Source organism: Physeter macrocephalus, chromosome 12, assembly GCF_002837175.3.
Source record: "Physeter macrocephalus isolate SW-GA chromosome 12, ASM283717v5, whole genome shotgun sequence".
NCBI lineage: Eukaryota > Metazoa > Chordata > Mammalia > Artiodactyla > Physeteridae > Physeter > Physeter macrocephalus.
Window position 1 is genome coordinate 61,251,230 of NC_041225.1, and position 20,513 is coordinate 61,271,742.

The following is a 20,513-nucleotide window of genomic DNA, read 5'->3' on the forward strand; positions in this document are numbered from 1 at the left end:
CCGCAACGGGAGGGGCCACAACAGTGAGAGGCCCGCGTACCGCAAAAAAAAAAAAAAAAAAAAAAAAGAATAATGGCTCTAGAGTCAGATTACCTGGATTCAAATTCCAACTCTATGACAAAATAGCTGCCTAATTCGGGGGAAGTTTTCATAACCTCTCAGTGCCTTGATTTCCTCATCTACCTTCTAGTGCCTGGGCAGCAGTCAGCATTCAACAAACGTTAGAATGTCACAGAGCAAGCTTCCACCCTCTCACTGTACTGAGCTACACGGACGTTCCCTTTCACCCAGATGTACGCGTGTTCTCCATGATCTCTCTCCACAAACACAGGGAGGCTTGTGCTTAATAATTACTGTTCAGAGCAAGTCTGTTAATTGGTCAGAGCAGAGGGACAAATATAGAACAAGTATTGTGCATATATATGGAATTCTTACTTAAGATTGATTTTCAAAGTTCCCATAGCTAGGACAGATTTTTCCAGTGTTCAGTTTTGGTTTGATTTTGTGGGTTATCTATTAGGAATAATAATCTCCCTGAAGGTGTCATAAAAATATAATCAAGATTGATAAAATTCCTTGGATAGAAACATGTCAAAATACTAACAAAGGCAATAGCAGCAGCAATAGCTAACATTATTAAAAAATTTGCTATCTCCCAGGCGCTAAGTGTCTTACATGCATTATCTCATTTAATCCTCACAACAATGGTATGAATAGGTACTGTTGTTGCAACGGGGAAGAGCCAAATCTGACTACATGTTGGACCTGTTTCTTTTACCTTAACCTTTGCTTTCCACTGCTTTTGTTCACTAAAAGGATACTGTCTACACATAACGTCCTGCCTCGGGGAACCCTGCCCGAATGTTAAACCAAAGTGCCTTTGTTCAGGGAAACATCCTGACCCTGTCCACGTGTGGACTGCTGCAAGAAAGAAGAAATTAACACATCCCCTCCCGGAGGCTGGACATTCCAAGGGAAATTTGCAAATCTTATGGCCTTTTTACTTTATTTCTTTTTTATTTTAAATAATTAATTAATTTACTTATTTATTTCTTGGCTGAGTTGGGTCGTCGTTGTGGTGCGCGGGCTTCTCATTGCGGTGGCTTCTCTTGTTGCGGAGCACGGGCTCTAGGCGCACGGGCTTCAGTAGTCTTGGTGTTCAGGCTCAGTAGTTGTGGCTCGCGGGCTCTAGAACACAGGCTCTGGTAGTTGTGGCGCACGGGCTTAGTTGCTCTGAGGCATTGGCCTTTTTACTTTACTTGCTCATCTCCTCCCCGATCTCTGTGCTATAAAAGAAACTGGCATCCAAACCCCGATAAGATGGTTATTTTGAGACACTAGTCTGCCGGTCCGCCGGCGTTCCGAATAAAGTCGTATTCCTTGCCTCAACACCTCGTCTCTGATTTCTTGGCCTGTCGTGCAGCGAGCAGAGAGAGCTTGGACTCAGTAACATTATTGCTTGTACTTAACAAATGAGAAAACTGAGGCGTTACCCAACAATGCTGCCTAAGGTAGCAACAGCCCCACCCCAGTAGTTATTCTCTATTTTATTAAAGTTTTATTTTCTTCACAATATTTATCACTATCTAAAATTACTTTGTTTATTGTCCCTATTAATCACTGCTGTATCCCCAACTCCTAGAACCGGCCTGGCTGCCAATAATTGTTTGTTGAATGAATGAATGAGGCTTAAAAAGTTTAGGTACTTGCCCAAGGTCACATAGTCAGTAAGAGCCAGTATTCAAGCTGAACTCTATTTAACTCTAGAGCATGAGGTGTGGTTCTTTATTGTAGCTTTTTATAGCTTGAAAGCCCCCTAGCATAATCTTACCCAAGCCTAGTATTTCGTGGATGAGGATACTGATACTCAGAAAGGCTAAATTACTTCCCAGTATCACACAGACTGTTAGTGGTAGACCCAGAATCAGACCCCAGACTGCTCGCTGTGTTTTTGTACCATGAATTCAGCCTGGGGAGGAGGTCATGTAAAATTGAAGGAAAATTCTATACGTATGTGCTGTACATAATCCACCCACTTCTTCATGCCATAAACCTAAGTCACACTTGACACTTCCCTCTCTCTTACCACCCCCTTCATCTAATTAACTAATAAGTCTTGTCAGTGTACCTTCTAAATATAGCCCAAATCTTTCCACTTTTCTTCATCTCCAGTAACCATCACCCAAGCCACCATCAGCACCCACCTAGGTAATTGTAGTAGTCTCCTGCCTAGTTTCCCCCAACTCTTCTTGCCCCTTTTTAATTATTTATTAAATAATTTAATTTATTTAAATTAAATTAAAATAATTTAATTTATTTTCTCTAGAGTAGCCAGACTGATCTTCTAAAATTGTGGATCTGATTATACCACTCTGCCGCTTAAAACATATCATTTATTTTAAGGTGCAATTTAAAATTCTTAATATGGCCTTTGAGGCTGTGGGGTCTGGCCCCTAAACACCCCTCCAGTCTCATCTTGTCCTACCTATTCCTTTCTCATTTATTCTACAGCTCCACTGACCCTGTTTCCATTCCCAGAACATCACGCTCTTCTTTTCAAAGCTTTATTTCATGGTGCTCCCCTTCTGTGGACCATTCCCTCCAGCCCTGTGCCCCTCTTCCTCCTCTACTTGGCTGTTCATCCTCTGGGTCTCAACCTACATGCCATTTCTACAGAGAAGTGTTCCCTGATGGACTCCTCCCAACCTCCCCTCCAACCAGGTTAAGTCCCTATGACTGGTTCTCAGAAGCACCCTCTATTTTTCCCACACAGCATTTATTACAGTTATAATTAGGGACATTATTTGTGTAATTGTCTGTCTAATAGTCTCCTTCCCTAACAAGACTGAATCTCCAGTGACCATGCTGTATCATTCCGTGCTGATCTACAGGGCCTGAAACATAGTAGATGCCCAATAAATATTTATAGAGCATTCTGTAGTCTTCTTATGGATTTCTAATCTGGGTTGAAGCATCAGTGACAAAGAAGAAGTGTTTAAGGAGAAGGAGACAGAGCATAAACACTGAAAACAGTCCAAGAGGTTTACCTACCCATTCCAGCCATTTTAGTAATATCCACTGGTGCATTTCTTCTTCCAGAAGAGTCACCGGCTTAGCTAAAGGTGTGCTGGGCTCTCCGTTTAAGTCTCAGGTTTGAGAGAGGCCTTACTTCTGACTCCTGCATGATAGACATGATCATTTAGATGGAGGAGGGTAAAGAAAGCTGCTGCTTGCTGTCCAAACATCAGCTGAGCACAGAAAAGCCTTGTCTCTGCCACAAGAGCTAGGTGTGTTGTCATCATGGGTCAAGTACAAGCTGTTAGAGTGAGAAGAGTGAGTCAGCAGTGCTGCCTGTCGGATGCTGTCTACATCTGACAGCACTGACTACAGGGAAGCAGAAAGCTCTCAAATAGAAGTGATCTAGAAAGACCCATGCTTGGCTAGAGACTCATGTCTCAATATCTACAGACAGTTAATTTTAGGATTTGTTCAGCCTTTGGGTTAATGATGAATGTGTTTGTTTCTAAATTAACCACAAAACTTGGCATTTAAAGTAATTCTAAACAAGCTACTTCAGAGATGAGAAAAAAGTGGTTACATACATGAAATAGATCACATCACCAACTTTGCCCCTCATTATTTCTACATAGACAGCTAATTTTTCATATTTTACTGTTGGCTGACTATGGGTTTTCTGAAGTCTAACATTCAATAGGCCCAGTTCTGACAGAACTATCTGTAGGGAATAAAACCTCTGTTCAAAAAAAAAAAAAAAAAAGGAATGAAACCAAATGACCATGGAAATCTAAGAATAATATTCTTCTTCTTCCAAATAGAACTCTTGTTTAGCTAATGCTTTTATGGAGGTCCAATGGATGAAAAAGGTCTTTTCTCCTATGAGTTAAAGTAATTCAATTTGTACAGAAAGCACTAAGGAATAGGAAGTCATGTGACTGAATAGCTTTTAAGGAAGTGTCCTAATTCATGGCATGTGTTTTAGAAAACAAGTTATCTAGAATAAGCCATTAATTAGAATGTTTTGTAATGCTTTGGGGGGATCAATACTTTATCTGCTGTAAATGCCACTATGATCATTCTGCTCTGCCTCATCAGATGATGTCAAGAATATAGCAAAAGTGCCTATAATTGATTGATAGAACCCTACAATATTATTAATGGAGTATAAAAATCTTGAGAAAAAAAAAACCCTCACCATTAGCATCCTTGGCTTGTATGTCCTAAAAATTATTCTCATCACTTTTCCAATGAGTTTCTCCCTGTTACATGAAGCAGAACCACTGTTAAAGGGATGTTGTTAAGACATAAACCCACAAGGATGACAAAATAAGAGAACATACAACATAATTTTGGAAGCCAAGAAGCACATGGATGAGACGTCATTGACTTAGCAGATATTAGAAAGCCAGCAATTGGGAAAGTTGAGAACCAACCCAGTTCATACCTGAAACTTTGAAAGGCTCAGGAATTGGTGTCACCAGGTAATTCTAAAAGTAGGAGTTGAGGGGGCGCTAAAATAAGGAGGATTGATTGAAAATGGGTTAAGAAGCAGTAATTTCCCCATTCCAGGCTACTGGGTAACTTCCCCTTCTGTACTGCCAACAGAAGAAGAGGTTTATTCTCTGGAGAGGGTTAAATCAAGGGTTTTGGGGTTGGAGGACAATAGGCACAGTTGAAATCAGACAGTGCACCAAAAGCAGGGTGGAGGGACTAGGTTAACGTAGGCTGACTGATTGCTGAGCCTCTCCACTCACACCCCACCCACATTCCTCAGCCCTCTTCACCTCCAATCACCTTTGTATCTTTCTACAATCACGTTTATGTAAACAACAAAGAACTACCAGATGTATCTGAGGAAAGCTTTTAATGTGACAGGTACCAAAACCAATAAACAGAAAAAAGCAACATGAGGAAGACAAACTATGTAAAGATAAGAAAACTTAAACTATAATTAATATTTTCAAGTAATTTTTAAAAAGTATTGCATTCATGAAACAGGAGTAAGATGCTCTGAGAAAGAAATATTCAGAGAACTACCACCAACGATAGCATAAATGAAAAGAACAATAGAAGAGCTGGAAGATCAAGTTGAGAAAACTTCCAAGAAAGTAGAAAACAATAAGAGATGGAAAGCAGGAGAGAAAAGATTTAAAAAATTAGAGGATGAGTTCAGGAGATTCAACATCCAGATCATAAGTTTCAGAGAAAGAAGACACAAAAATGGAGGTAAGGAAATAATCAATGGAACTTCCCAAGAACATTTTTTCAGGAATTGAAAAACATGGAGTTTCCAGATTGAAATCACCATTGAATCATCTAAGCTCTCAAACATTTACCTTCCACACACTTTTTTACAAGAAGCTGCCGGAGCCTGTGTTACACTAAAATGAGGAAGTAAATCAAGAAAGAAAGACAAAGCATAGAGGACACGAGAGATGGAACACAGCAGAAGGGCAAAAGGAAACCTGGAATGATAGGGAAGATGGATTTCAGGAGATCAGAGCTACACTGGTGCACTAAGTATATTGGGCGTCCAGTCCAGACCTAGGCAGTTCAGGAAACGCAGGAGATATTTCCTAATGAAGTTGATAGAATACCTCATGTGAGTGACTGTATTGAAAGGAGAAATCAACAACTGGATTTTGAGATTGAATAAAAAATCTTAGCAAATGAGAGGAAAAAAATGACAAGTATAAACTCCAGAGGGGGGAAACATTATGAATGAGAGAAAAACCAATCCTAGTTTACAACATAGCTCAGTTGTTTATTTTTCATGGTTATAATAAAATTGACAATGAGTAGTGACCTTACCAAATTATAATATATCTGTATTAGGAAGATGGTGATGGTGGACGGTTGAGGAGTATGGTATGTGTGGTGTGGGGAGAGGAGTAGAGATAAAGGCAAAAAATGCTTACCTTCCGTAATGGGGGTCATTAGATTTTGCCTAAAACTGAAAAATCAAGAAGTAACATTATAAACATGTATGTAGAAAAATGTAATTACCAGAAGAATCAGCTAAAAGAATTGAAAGCAGTAATTCCTGAGGAAGGAGAAAGATTGGGCAGGAGGGCTGGATACTACTGTTTTGTCTTAATCATTCTCATAAAACTCAGTGGCTCTTTAAACTATGTATGTGTATAATTTCTTTAAAAATAAAATCTTTTGGGCTTCCCTGGTGGCGCAGTGGTTGAGTGTCCACCTGCCGATGCAGGGGACACGGGTTCGTGCCCCGGTCCGGGAAGAACCCACATGCCACGGAGCAGCTGGGCCCGTGAGCCATGGCCGCTGGGCCTGTGCGTCCTGAGCCTGTGGCTCCATGGCAGGAGAGGCCCCAACAGTGAGAGGCCCACGTACCACAAAAAAACAAAAACAAAAAAAAACACAACTTTTTAAAAAGACCATTACATTCTCATGTAATGGAATGAGAAAACTTTTTAAGATAACAGCTTTGAGATATAATTCACATACCATACAATTCACCCACTGTTTTTTTAGTATATTCACAGAGTAATGGAACCATCATCACAATCAGTTTTAGAATATTTCATCACATCTAAAAGAAACCTCGTACTCATTAGCAATCACACCTCATTTATTCTGGACATTTCACATAAATGGAAAAATAAGACATAAACATGTGGTCCTTTGTGTGTGGCTTCTTTCACTTAAAATAATGTTTTCATGTTCTATCCATGTTGTAACATGAATCAGTACTTTATTCTTTTTATTGCCAAATAATAGTCTGTTGCATGGGCATACCACATTTTATTTAGCCATTCCTTAGTTGATGGACATTTAACCACTGGACCACCAGGGAAGTCCCCTGGAAATAAACACCCTTATAAGGGGTGTAGTTTGGTACAGTTTTGGGGGGGGCAGTTTGATATATCAGAATGTGAAATGTACTTGACTTTTGACCAGATTTCCCGTTTCTGGGTATTTGACCTAAGGAGAAATATTATATGTTGGGGAAAAAAATGTGTCTATTTTACCACTTTATAATCTCATAATATCAAAAACTTAGAAATTAAATGTCTGTCAAAAGGAAACTGGTTAAATTATGATGCAAACAAAATATTTAGGCAGTCATTAAAAATGATGCAGGTATAGTATATTTTTTTTGTCGTGGGAATCTATCCATCATACTGAGTAGGGCAAAATGAGATTATTGAATACATCCATGAGAAGATCCCACTTGTGTAAACTATCTTTATGCCTAGAGAGAGTTTTCGGAATGATGTCCAAAATGTTAACAGTGATTATATACTAGTGGTGGAATTTTAGGTGATTTTTAAACTTTGTTCTTTGAACCTTTTGTATTTAATTTAGTTAAAAATCAACCTCTATAATTTTGGGGAGAAAATTATAAAACTATTGTAAAAGACTATGCCTTTTAGAAGTCAAATTTTTGTACTTAATCAAGGCTTGAATTTTAGTTAAATACCCTTCCCCTATCATTATTTTTTAAAACCTCAAAACCATCTACTAAAGGCATAAAGAAATTCATTATTGTGGTGATTATATTCACTTGGTGTGGAACACTGTCTTGGGCTCTTCCTTCAGAGAATTTTATTATGTGTTTTAGTCTTTCTGGAGTTCTTTTTGTGTGGAGGTAGGCCAGGTATTAGGACTTTGGGGTCGCGCCAAAGCTAATCATTAGGAGCAGGCTAAAAAGGTTCTCCATGTGTTCTGGTTATTAGGATAATTGTTTGGGGTTTACATATTATCTCTTCCACTCTTTTATCCTCCTTTGCAGGAGAAAAACATTAACAACAACTTTCATTTTCTTTGAGCTTGTTATGAGTTAGAAGCTGTTCTAAATACATTTCATATACTTTACTCATTTAATCCTCAGAGCAATCCTGTAAGGTTATTACAATAATGTTATTTTACAGATGAGGAAACTGAGGAATAGAGAGGTTCAGTAATCTAGCCAAGGTCACTCAGCTAGGGAATGCAGAGCTGGGGCTGGAGCCCAACTGAGTCTGGTTCCTAAGTACCTGTGATCTTAACTGCTACACTCCGCTGCTTCTCTGACTTTCCTTCTAAATATGACTACAGACACTTCTTGCTGGTTTACTTTGTTACTGCCCCAAACTGTCATTTCTACCAGAAATGCCAGGAAGACTGAGCTAGTGAGTACACCTGACTGGACTTTCCTGCAACAGATGCTCTATAGAGTCATTTCTTTGCCGTTTGTATGTCTATCCATTGATTCTCTTAGGATTTTACTTACCATTTCTTTGACATCATCTTCTCTGAAATGTTTGCATTTCTTACTCCTTGAAGCTGGAGATGCATCTGGGAAAATTAAGTCACGTTAGGTGTTTCAACTTTGCATCAGGACCCATTAGAAGAGTACTTAGTGCTAAGGCAAGGAACAGTCCCTGCTCTTTCCCAAGACCACATGGCATTCTCAGCCCCAGGCGGTGCAGGATGCCTGGTACCCTGCCTGATCTTTAAGTCTGACCACATGGGGAAAACATAATTTTTATAAGGGTATAGTTTATTCAGATTATAAGAGCAATATATATTCATTGTAAAAATTTTTGGAAAATACCAAAAGTATAAAGAAAAAATTAAAAGCACTTGTAATCCTGGGATAACCACTAGAAACTATAATTTCCAAGCATGTCTATCTTCTCTTAAAACAATTTATATTCATTCATGAAAACTATATGTCTTCTAAATAAATGATTTACAGGTGATGATTTTAGAAAATGCCCCTCCATGGAATTTAGTGGGTAGGATTATTGTCAAATTGAAAGATGTACTAAAGTTGGTGAAATTTAAATTTCTCAATTTTATACTCCAGTTTTATTTTTTTAATTGAAGAAATGAAATAATTATGCATATTGAAAAACATGAGTATGGAATCAAACAAAAAGGTATAATGACCTCAGTGGTTTTATTTGCTCCTGCAAATGATTTTTCCATTTATTCTTGCTGAATATGAGCTGCATATACAGTTTGTCTTCAACTGATGCTTATGAACTGGCCAAAAAGAAGATTCATATGTACAAGAGTGAGATCTACCTGAAATACCATTTAAAATTTAATTTTGGATATTTGTAATTTTGGTTGTTATTGTTTTACTGTTTCGTTGTGACTGAAATCTAGTAAAAATTATTTAGGATATTATCCTATTTTCCTGGGAAAAGAGTTATAATCAACAACAAAAGAAATGCATGTGATATGACGTTACTAGTAATAATTATGGTAAGTTTGAGTCAAGTTGAAATAGCTTGTACTGAACATTATTTTCAAAAAGCCATTTCTTAAGAGAATGACTGTAGAGAGTGTTTGTAGAAGAAACTTCTGTAATCAAAAAGTCTATATCCTCTTGTGTTTTCCAGGCATCTGGCCGGCTGAAGAGGTTTTGGCTTACTACTGCCTCAAGCACAGTGATGTATTCAGGTACAAAGCTGCACCTAAAAATTTGTTTAGCCCACTATGGGTACTGTATCTGCATGTTAAAGATTGCCATGATTACATTCTTCAAATTAAACTGTTGAAAATATATATATAAGAAAGGAAGAAAGAAACAAAGGAAGGAAAGGGGAAAAGAGGTCATTGTGAAAACGTGTTGCTTCTGAAAAAGAAATCTGAATTGCCTTTGGGTACTAATATTGCACAGCAAGCTTTTTACTATATGTCAAAGGCTTTTGATTTCCACTCAAGGCATTTTATTTCACTTTGATTTTGGGGAAACAAAAGTGAAGCTTCAATCAATCCTTACTGATTGTGATGGTCAAAAAAAACAATAAAGACATTCTTTAAACTTCTGCTAGGGAAGTCACTACAGAACATTTGATAAATAAATACCCCACAGCTATTATTTAAAGATGCCATCCCACCCTTGATTTTAAAGGTATTGTATATACCCAAGACAATATGTATTTGTAAAATATAAATTACTATTACAGATTCATGCTATGGAAATGAATGTTTTCAACTGTCAATGTGCATTATAGATTAAACCCATGGATGGGATTCAGGAAAAAGAAAAAACTTCTTTTTTAAAAAAATGCTGAAGATGTTTGGTAGACCCAGAAAATACGGGTTTTTTCATTTTATTCTCATTTTATAGAAGTCATCCAGTATATGCTTCCTGAATAGCCCATTATGATTCCAGACAAGCCGTTAGTGATCATTTTAACAATATATACTTACAAGATTGGGTGTGTGTTTTAACAATATGTATTTACAAGATGGGGTCAATAATATGTAGTTTTTGAAGCTCTATGGGTCCATATTTACCAACCAGTCTGTAATTGCTTTGAACAACTAAATACTCATTATGTGTATTTCAGAATATGAATGTCCTTGCTTGGCTTCTTTTCCTCCTCTTCCTTCTCGTTTCACCTCTCCCTCCCTTGATTGTCTCTCTCTCTTTCTCTCTCTCTCTTTTTGTTTTATCCTGTTGAGGAAATAAACTTCCCAAACTGGGAAGAAGAAACAGTCTCTTAAAGAGTCTAAGCATGTAAAGTAAGAACAGGGCAGTATTGAATTGGGCTGCAGAGCTGCCCTAGAAGTCTGGCATCTGCTCATCTCGCTGTGTTTAAGCTTGCCTGGCGCTCCAATCAGCAAGCACTGGGCCAGGGCAAGAATGTCACACATTGAGGGCTGATATTTAGGCACAAAGAGGAAGGTAAGTGCAGAGTGCCAGACTGCACCCCCCCCACCCCACCCCCAGACTGTCAGCTTTAACTCTGAGCTGCTTTACTTGTGAGCGGTGAAGTCAGAGCCCAGTCACTACTTGAGCCTGGGTTTGCTGGCTTAACCATATTATGTCCCTGCATTGTTTATTCACTGTGTTGTGTTGGGGTCAATTGTGATTTAAGTGTTAATTGCTAAATGCTCTTTGTGTAATTGTTCTTTATGGGGGCGGTTCAGCTTTCCAAAATGTTTCAGTTTGTCTTAGAATTTTCTTTTTTTAATTCAAGATTGCATGTATTTGTGTGTGTGTGTTGTGTGTATGTGACCACAATATAGGTATATACACACTCATATATATTCTTCATTTACTTGTCTAACTAACTGTTTTTGAAGGAATGAATGTGGATTAACAGTGTTATCCTTTCCTAACAATTATCTTTCGCTACTCTAGCTAGTTTAGTTCTAAAAGACAGCGCCATTGACAAGGGAAAAAAAGGGAACCTTCTCCGATTTTTCAGCTCAGCGGTGGTAATGTTGCAGTGAACACTAATGAGGGAACCCCCACTGATTTGCCTGCTTTGTGACTTTTCTATTTCATAATTATTTTTAAAACGCAAAACGACATGCGGTAGCCTCGTCATGTCTCCACAACTTCCTGGTAGCGCCGTTCTTACTGCAGATGGCAGTTTGTTCTTGTAACATATATATCTCTCTGACCATTTTCATCTAATTTGTGTGGGTTCTACCATTTCTTTTCTCTCTTTCAGAGACCTTGCTGTGTGTGAGCTAGGGGGTGGCATGACATGCTTGGCTGGGCTCATGGTAGGTCTTTTCTCAATTCCAATCCCATTCAGAGGGAGGAACAAAAGGAAAAATGTTCCAGGGCCTCCAACTGCTGGGTCAGAGAACCGTCAACAGCATCAGCTGCGGTCAAGCTGCCGGGTCTTGAGAGACCTTCTAGATTGACTTACTTTCGGATCATATTGATTTTATGGTTGCCTCGATGAGCAGAAACATTTTACCTCAGTGTAGTCAATATTGCTTGTTGTGACATTCCAGGCCTCGCACAGTGTTTCTTCGCCACAGCGAAAGCATTTTTTTTTTTTTTTCAGATTATAGTCCCATTTGCTAAGATACAGGAATAGCCCGGCGAATCACAGTTGGAGCACCATGATATAGCTGCTAATGTTTTGCCTGCATTATTACACCAACAAACATGATCCAGAGCGCTCAGTAATTAGATTCTTTTGAATTAGATTGGCCATTCAGGAACGTCGTTCCCCATTCTCTGGGTTCTGAGTCATGTATTCAGGAGATATTATGTAGCAGCACAGTGCATTAGACAAGTTTTTATGTCTCTACAAATAAAAGCATATTGTTACACTGATTGGCATTTGACAAACCTGTCGCTCTTACACAATGTGTCAGGGTTACAGCCCAATGTACGAGCATGTCAAAGCTCACAAAAAAATTACCCTCACAAAGCCATCTGCCTGCAATGCAAAGTTATATGAAGGGCATCAGGCAGTCAGACAGAAGCAAGCTGAAAGGCAGAGTGACAGCCTTGTATGATGGCTCTACTAGATAAACAGAAGCCCACAAATGAAAGCCTCTCAGAATACCATCATCCGCTGTCACAATGCAATTACCGAACAGAATGATAGCAAGATAGAGGCTCCCGCAAATGGAATGATAAAAGTATTGACTGATTTGATTGAATGATTAAAATAATGCAGACATAAAATGAAAAAAGATTGAAGATTGTTACAGAGAAATAGGTGAGGAAGCATGATACTGAAGGCTTGTCACTCCTGTCTTCACTTCCACACAGACAAGCATATTTGCTCATTGTTTGCTGTGCTCCCTTTTTTTTTCAGGTTGCTATTTCTGCAGATGTCAAAGAAGTTCTGTTAACTGATGGGAATGAAAAGGCCATCAGAAGTATCCTTATTCAGATAGAAAACGGGTTTGTTGTGCTCCTTCCTTTTTCCCGGCTGAGTAACAATTGATATAAAGAAAGACAGCATGGGGTATTCAAAGAGAGTTCCCCACACACACATGATAAGTAATTAAGAAAAAGTAGAAATATATGGAATTCATTGGATACGACTAAGAGGTTTTTTTTTTTAATTTCAATGGATTTTCATAGTCACTTCTCATTAAAGGAGCTTATGATTTGTGGACCACTCAAAGCAATAAGAACATTTGTTTCATAATAATTTTCAAGCACTCTTGTCCTTTTATTTCCATTGAAATTTGCCGGGATAAAATAAATGATTTAACATTTATTATATTGGATATTGCTTATAAAAACTAACTTCCAACTTCATGTTCATTATTACGTTTCTTCCGTTTGATGTTGTATGTGCAGACCATGCACTATTATACCTACTCTAATTCCCGAGGAGTTCCCTGTATCTCCCCACTGGAAACGGCTATCAGTTTTTCATTATTTCCTTTTATTTAGGATTATAAAAGCTATCTCTTTTTTTCTGCTCTGCTATTACAGTTCAAACCCCATTATATTAGATTATGCTTTACTAATATGTACACAGAGTTCATGAAAATTGAACTGTACTTTAAGAAGGCAAGCATAATTTGTGGCTACTTTAGCAATCGAGCTGATTTGTTCAGGGGCAGTTAACAGCCATTAGAAATTGAGAGGAAAAGTGGAGGATATATTTGCTTTGGATTTTTTGGTGTGCCTTCTACTTACATTATGAAAGAGGAAATCTACTTATTTGAATTTTAGGCCCCTAAAATGCCAAAGCAGTTTTGATTTTTGTTAAGAGGTAAGCATCCTAGTAGAGCCTATTTTCGATTTTCTTCTTCTGCCTCTGCTATATAATTTTTTGAAAATAAAATTTGCAGTAGCTGTATCAGGCTGCTCAGACAGGAGAAAGGAGGTACCAGAAGCACAGTAGCTAATATTGTTCAGCGGCACTTGTGTGCTCTACAGAGCCCCACCCAGCTAATTGCCTGACACACTTAAAAAAAAAAAAAAAAAAAAAAAAAATCAGGAAGGAAAAACAGCCAATCACAATCTTGGCCTTTCACACAGGGGAAAGAGATCACAAAAGGTGCTTCCTTTTTTAAAATGCAGGATTTTAATCATGATCTTCAGACTGTCGCAAATTTCTCAAAATATTCCTGAAGATGAGCGATTCTGTTTCATTCACTCTGCTTTATTCTGAGTTCTTCCATGCACTGTATCATTTCACTCCGCTCCTCCTCCACATGTCAGGGAACACAGAGAGCAACAGGAAGTCAGGTATGCTGGCTCAGCCCCAGCGATGTTTTTTTCTGGGGAAAAAAAAAGCAGGATTATTGGGAAAGAGAAGGTCATTTTAACCACGGAAACTTTCAGATTGGGCCCAGCAACCTGAGGTCTTTCTCAAGTCAGCAGGTGTCTTATTTAATAGCATCAGAAACCAATTAGAACTTTTATCAAACTATGGGAAGCATCTGTGGTCAGTATGTAAATTTAATTGTACTAAAATTTTTGTTGAGCTAAATTACAGAGCTTCCAAAGAAGGGAAGCAATGCTAGTCATTAATTAATGCACCTTTGCTTTAAACAGCAAAGATTCCATGCCAGCTCTTGAAATCAGAGAGGAAATCTCAGATTCTGTACTCACTCCGCTGGCCTTTCAAAGACATGATTGGTACAGCCCCCTCCCAAGAAAATGGATTTTTAACATTTGGTCCTCAGAAGCTCAGCCCTGAGAGTGCTTTATTGTGCTGGGTTTTACAATGGGTTTAATATAGCAGGGTGCCAAAGGGCAGGAGGGGAAGAACTTTACAATGTAGATAAAGTAGGTCCTTTCAGGATGCAGACCAAAACTGTTAGTGTGTTTTATTTCATCTCTTAGGACTTTCTTGACAGAGTTCAGTTTTTATCATGCAGTTGTTCTATGTTTGTGTGCCTTTTTCTGTTGTAACTAGATCTAATTTTTTTTAATTAAGAGAAAAAAGCATGCATAAAACCTTAAAAATTGGCAACATGTTTTTCCTGCTTTTGATACTAATGTTATTCTTGATTTGCTACCAGAGCTTATAATTGGCATTCGTTGTAAGCTGTTTTACCGAGTGAGGTTAATATGAATGAAATATTTTTTTTCTCTTTGTGTGCCCACTTTCTGTAAAATAACAGATTCACTGAATCACATACTGTCGATGCATATAGATTGAAACAAACTCATTTAAAAATTACTGTTTACATCTTTCCTTTAAAATTTTAGGAAGCCTAAATTATATAGCAGTTGTAGGATATTATCCAAAAATTACTTTCTAAAAAGTAAAAGTGGATGTCAACAAAAAAGAGGGAGAAACATTGCCAGAAGCCAGAAAATCTCTAAGCAAAGCTGCTAATTATTCTTAATGGGCAAGATGAGCACATTAAGAAACAAATGAATACATCAGTGAAATGTAATTGAAAATCGACCTGGCAATCACACATCACATCTGAGTATTGGCCTGTATATTATTCTCATCATTTAAAAAATTATTTTTGTTGTTCTAGGCATCTGAATTGAGTGACTCCAACTGAGTCTTACTTCCTAGTCGCTTAAGCTTCTAAGATTCTGATTTTTACCTTTAAAAACAGCATTTTCTGATATTTCCTGTTTATCTTCTGTTATTTCTATTTTTAAAATATATGAGGCAATGAATGGAGGCGTTCTGAATCTTTATATCGTAGAAGCATATCAACCAGTTGTAAGGTTATTTATTGTCTCCATAAAATGTATCAGACGGATTTGGCTATGTCTTCTAGAGCTCTCTACCTCGAACCTAGAAAGCTAGATGTGGATTTGAGATTTATTAAACAGAGATATCTGAAAAGAGAGTAAGACTTGAGGTATAAGGGAATGTTGTTAAATATTTTCTCAGACTCATGGGTATATGTCCCCGAGGTTCTCCTTGGCCTTTAAGCCGCACTGCTGGGTCTAACCCAGAGCCCCCTAGCTGAGAGCCCTTCAGATGCTGTTTTATCTGTACCCAAAGGGAACAAAGGATAAATCAGAAATGAGATCATTTGGTTCATCCAGTTCTCGAATTTATCCTAAAATAGTGTGAATTGTGTTCCCTCTTCTTTGGCACAGCCTTTTTAGTGTAATAAAGAGAGAAATCTCCAAGTGCCCCCAGATAATAATTACTCAATAAAGTCTGGAGCTGGTGTTGACAGTGACATAAGAATAGGGGAAAGAAATGGTATACCGAGTTATTATTGATGCTAAGCCTCTTCCAAATCATAATGAATAAAAGTACAACACCTAAGGTGAGCAGCCCTTTCTGGAACACTCACTAATTCATCCAACACAAGTACCCTGCCCTGACCCGTCCTTAGTAAACACCAAGCAGGTTATCTGCAGAATATGGCAGTGCTTCGTGACCCAGGCTCATGATTCTGACCCAAACAGCTTATCCCCACGATATGCACCGTCTGGATCATGATCTTGAGCTTAGGATTCTCCCAAAATTGGTAAATCTCCTGTGAATTTTAAAGAAGATACCCCTGGGGCTTCCCTGGTGGCGCAGTGGTTGCGCGTCCGCCTGCCGATGCAGGGGAACCGGGTTCGCCCCCTGGCTTAACATTATTTTATTTAACAAAATCCCTGACTTGAATAATTAATAAATGAAGCTTCATGTGGACTGTGCAGCCTGTGCATGGTTGAGACCTTGGGAGTGCCAGGCCATCATCCTGGGTCCAGGCCCCTTCCTCCAATATCAGTGTCAGCTGTTCTTCTATTTACTAGATAGATCCAAAATGGACTCTGTGTGCCTCACATTGGGTAGGAGTTCAACAAATAGCTTTGAAAATTAAATTTAAGTTAGCTAATTAATTAATTGATTAAAATGAATTAAACCACTATTAACTGCATGCCATTTCAAGTGCTAAAGATATAGCAGTGAACAAGACAGACCAAGTTCCTGTTCTTGGAGGACACAGACTATACCTATACAGAGCACATTTATACACGTGAAAAACACTGAAAATCTACAGGGCAGAAGTTCTTTGATTCCTTCCAGTCATTTAAATTCTACAATAAAAATGTTCACATCATAGTTTTGAGCAACACGGAAAAAAAATAAAGCCTAACTGCCAAACCTCACTTTAGTTACCATCACCAGCCTCTCATCCCTCCAAAGCTTTCGCCTGAATTATTGAAAAAGATAATGAATTGACGTGATTTAGGCACCTACTATGTGTTAGGCACCTACTATGTGGTACTCCATAAGTCTATAAAATAGCTACATTATTCCTATTCTTGAGGTGCAGCTCAGAGAAGTTAATTTACCCAAATTCACACAGTCACTAAGTATCAGAACCAGCGCTAGAAGTCAGGTTCATGTGACTTCATAGCTTCCCTGCCACCCCCATTAAACCATCTCTTCACCAAAAACTAGAATGATTTGGTGAGTATCATCTTGCACTGGAGGAAAAGGCTTCTCATCCATAAATGTACAGTTGACATTGCTAACAGAGTTCAAAACGCCTCTACATCGTACTCACAATTCTTATGAGTAATAAGCACATTTAAGAATATTTCACAGCATTTAAATTAACAAATATTGCCACATCAGTGAGGTGCAATGAAACTAAAGGTAGCATAAACCAAGAAAGTAATGCTTTGTGAATCACAATGTTATTATTTTTAAAATACTTTCTTGCTTAAAGAAAAATGCCAACTCTCAAAAATGTATTGAATATATGCAGCTACTGATAAATATAATAATCACTAATTGCAGGAAGAGGCTAATATTTTAAACAAGATTTATATATAATTAGCTTAATTATATTTATGTATGTAACATATATATAATTTGTTCAAATAACTATTATTATACAAATATATATATATATTTTTTTTTTTTTTTAAGGATAAAAATCAACTGAAACAAAATTAAGATGGATCCCCTCTCTTGAACCATGCTTTGTTTGAAGAGAAAATCTAGTTATAGAATCCTGATTTCTTTTAGCCAGAAGCATATATCCTAGAGCTCGGAAGTCCAGGTGCCCAGACTAGGAGACTGAAGGTGATTGCTCTGTATCTGTTTAATCAGAAATCACATTAAGGCTTTCTTTGCACCCAGCATCTCCCACTGGAGTCTTCCAGAAGGTGGGTGCCTTCAGAGAATAGGATTTGGTGCATGCTGTTGAACACTATCCTGGACAGACTGGCTCGATTTGATTGAATTCCCTTTATTACCCTGAAGTGACACAGAAGAATGAGAAAATCTGTTATTGGACACAGCGCCAGCCAGAGGGACCACCTCAGAATCTGACCTAAAGTAAAGGGTGGGGCGCAGAATATCAAAATATATCTCTTAAGACAATATTTTAATATACTGTGGCCATTTTTTCTCTAGGTACTTGTTTTCATATAAAAAACACCTCCTAAACCACAAAATATATTTCCTTCCCAGTTCTAAAAATAAAGCAGCCTAAGTACTGCTGTGAATTTTTTCATTAAAAAAAATTGCTTCTAGAATATAAATACATATTCTTGCTTCAGCCTGACCACCTGGACTCACAGTTTTGTAAATTGTATAAAAGTATATAGTGTTAAGATGTTTACTAAAAATTATTAATAGGTTTTCTGAGTTATATAATTTAACTTCCCTGTGACTATTTTATAAAAAGTATTACCTCCACTAACAAAATAATATGTTTGGCTTGATAGATTAGTCATGTACTCATACGACGCTACAGGTGTACCGAGCACATTATGGCATGTGGTTTGGATGTCATGGAAACGCCGAGAAGGGTGTGGCCATAGTGTGGGGGAACTTAATCAAGACCAGTTGTCAGCTGACTCTTTACTAATTTTGTTCTTCTCAGAATAAAGACGTCAGCTGTCCTTTTCTACAAGACATTTCATTTAGAAGACTTTCCTGAAATACTTTCTTCCTGAAATAGACAAAACTGTAGGCCGATGTGTCATTTTAGTTAATCAAAACAAGTAGGCAAATTAGTCTCTTTTATTTTTTTAATGAATGTAATTTAACGGTATTTAATTTGCATACAGAAAAGTTCACCCAGGGAAAAAAAAAAAAAGTCTGCATTATAGCACTTTTGTAAACCTCAACAAAGCCCTTCATTTGGAGACCTAATTGATTTTTCCTACCCACTCCTGGGGGAAGAAAGCTATCACAGTACCTGCTTATTCACTCAGAGAAGAAATGGGTGTGCCGGTGTTTCAAGCAGAGATTTAGGTTAAAATGTCCTATGGCTCTGTTCTTGCAGGGAGATCTTGGCCAGTGCTTGCTTTGAGCATTCAGGAAATCTGTTTTTCTGAGCAATAGGGGAACATGTCTTGTCTGCTTGGTGTCCTCCCCATGGGCCCAATTTAGTTCAGCTTGCAACCTTCACTGGAATTATTTTATTTCTTGTTTATTTAAACCTTGCTTTATTCCAAAAGAGAGATTTTAAGGCTTCTTACAGTGACACACAGAATATACCATATAAAATAAAGGAGAAAGCGAGGGCAGTTGGACAGTAGAAAGCCAGGAAAACATCATGAAGGCAGGAATAGGACCGGAAGAGAAAAGATGTGCCATAGAGCACTTGTAGTTGTTCAGCTTAGATCATCCATTTGGCTCTGAGTTGCACAAGGACCAGAGCAAAAAGAGAAAGAGGAGCAGTTATAAGATTTATAGTGTCCAGAAGTTGAAGCAAAACTAGTTGATCTGAAGTCCAGTTTTTCCCAGTGTTGAAACCTGACATGATTTCTCCCACGGGTCCTCATGAAGATGGCACTCTGTGCTCTAATGGACCAGCTCCTCAAAACATGGCTTCAATAAACATGGCTCTTTTTGTACAAGTCCTTACATGTCAGCAGATGGCCAAAGGCCAAACTGTAAGTCAGTAAAGACAATTCTTCAAGGGGCCTTTCACTGAATTTTCTTCTTCAGTAATTAGTTTTCTCTCAGAGATTCTCCAGCCTTTCTCCATCTTTCTCTTCTCACTTCCCCCAAGTCTTTCCCTGCTACTCTCCCCACTGGCATTTAGGAGATTGAAAATACTTCAACTTGGAGAGTCTCAGAAGACTGCCATTGCCCTCTCCACTGACGGAAAGAGGCTCACCTTGGGGCTTCTAGCTCTTTTAAGCAAGTGGGGCCTGGCATCTATGGTACAGTCATCTTCCCTGACAAGTGCTTATCACCCTGGGCCTTGCCAATGTGCTCCCTGAATGTATATTTCACAGGTGATAAAACTACAGTCCAGGGAATTAAAAGAGCTTGCCTGTGACAAGTAATTCAACATTTGGTGGCAGAGCCACAGCTACACCCTTCTCCTCCTGCCTCACACGCCACAGCTCTTCTCACCATGCTGATCCCGCGTACGATAAGAATATCGTAGTGTTTGTGGGCCTCTTTCTGGCAGGGAGTCAGTTGACAATCACTGCAGAAGCTTTCTTAACTGTGGCCTATAGATGTGAGAGACATCATCACAAGGAATCAGACGGCCGGTGTGTTTAAGACTGGGAACATATCAAGCTGGTAAGATAGCTTTTTGCATTAAAACACTCTGGTTGAAACTGCTTTTCTCAGTACTATGGATGATTATTAAAACTAACAACAGCTAGTATTTATTAAACACTTACTGTGGGTCAGGCACTGTTTTAAGCACTTTAAAAGTATCTTATTTAATGCTTACAAGAACCTGTAATGAAGCAGGCAGGCGTTTTCATTCACTACAATTAATAGATGAGAAAAACTGAACATAACTATGTTAAACACTGGGTTGGAAATGACTTAAGGATTGAGAGGGTACAGTGTGAGGTTGGGAGAAGCCCAGCCTGGGACCTTCTTGTGAATGGCTCTATTTCA

The 20,513-nt window shown here is 38.3% G+C and overlaps 1 protein-coding gene across 5 annotated transcripts in view; it reads left to right on the plus strand.

Moving 5' to 3' along the window:
* CAMKMT (calmodulin-lysine N-methyltransferase) overlaps window positions 1-20,513 on the plus strand; it is a 408,716-nt gene that overhangs the window by 342,403 nt on the left and 45,800 nt on the right. For 3 of the 5 annotated variants that reach the window (XM_024118955.3, XM_024118956.3, XM_028496783.2), the window contains exons 4-7: window positions 9,378-9,438; window positions 11,448-11,502; window positions 12,558-12,621; window positions 20,117-20,183. In XM_024118955.3, coding sequence (XP_023974723.1) covers window positions 9,378-9,438; window positions 11,448-11,502; window positions 12,558-12,621; window positions 20,117-20,183 — 247 coding nt within the window. Of the gene's footprint in view, window positions 1-9,377; window positions 9,439-11,447; window positions 11,503-12,557; window positions 12,647-20,116; window positions 20,184-20,513 lie in introns of all 5 variants that reach the window. The other 2 variants (XM_028496782.2, XM_024118958.3) reach the window with 2 other exon arrangements.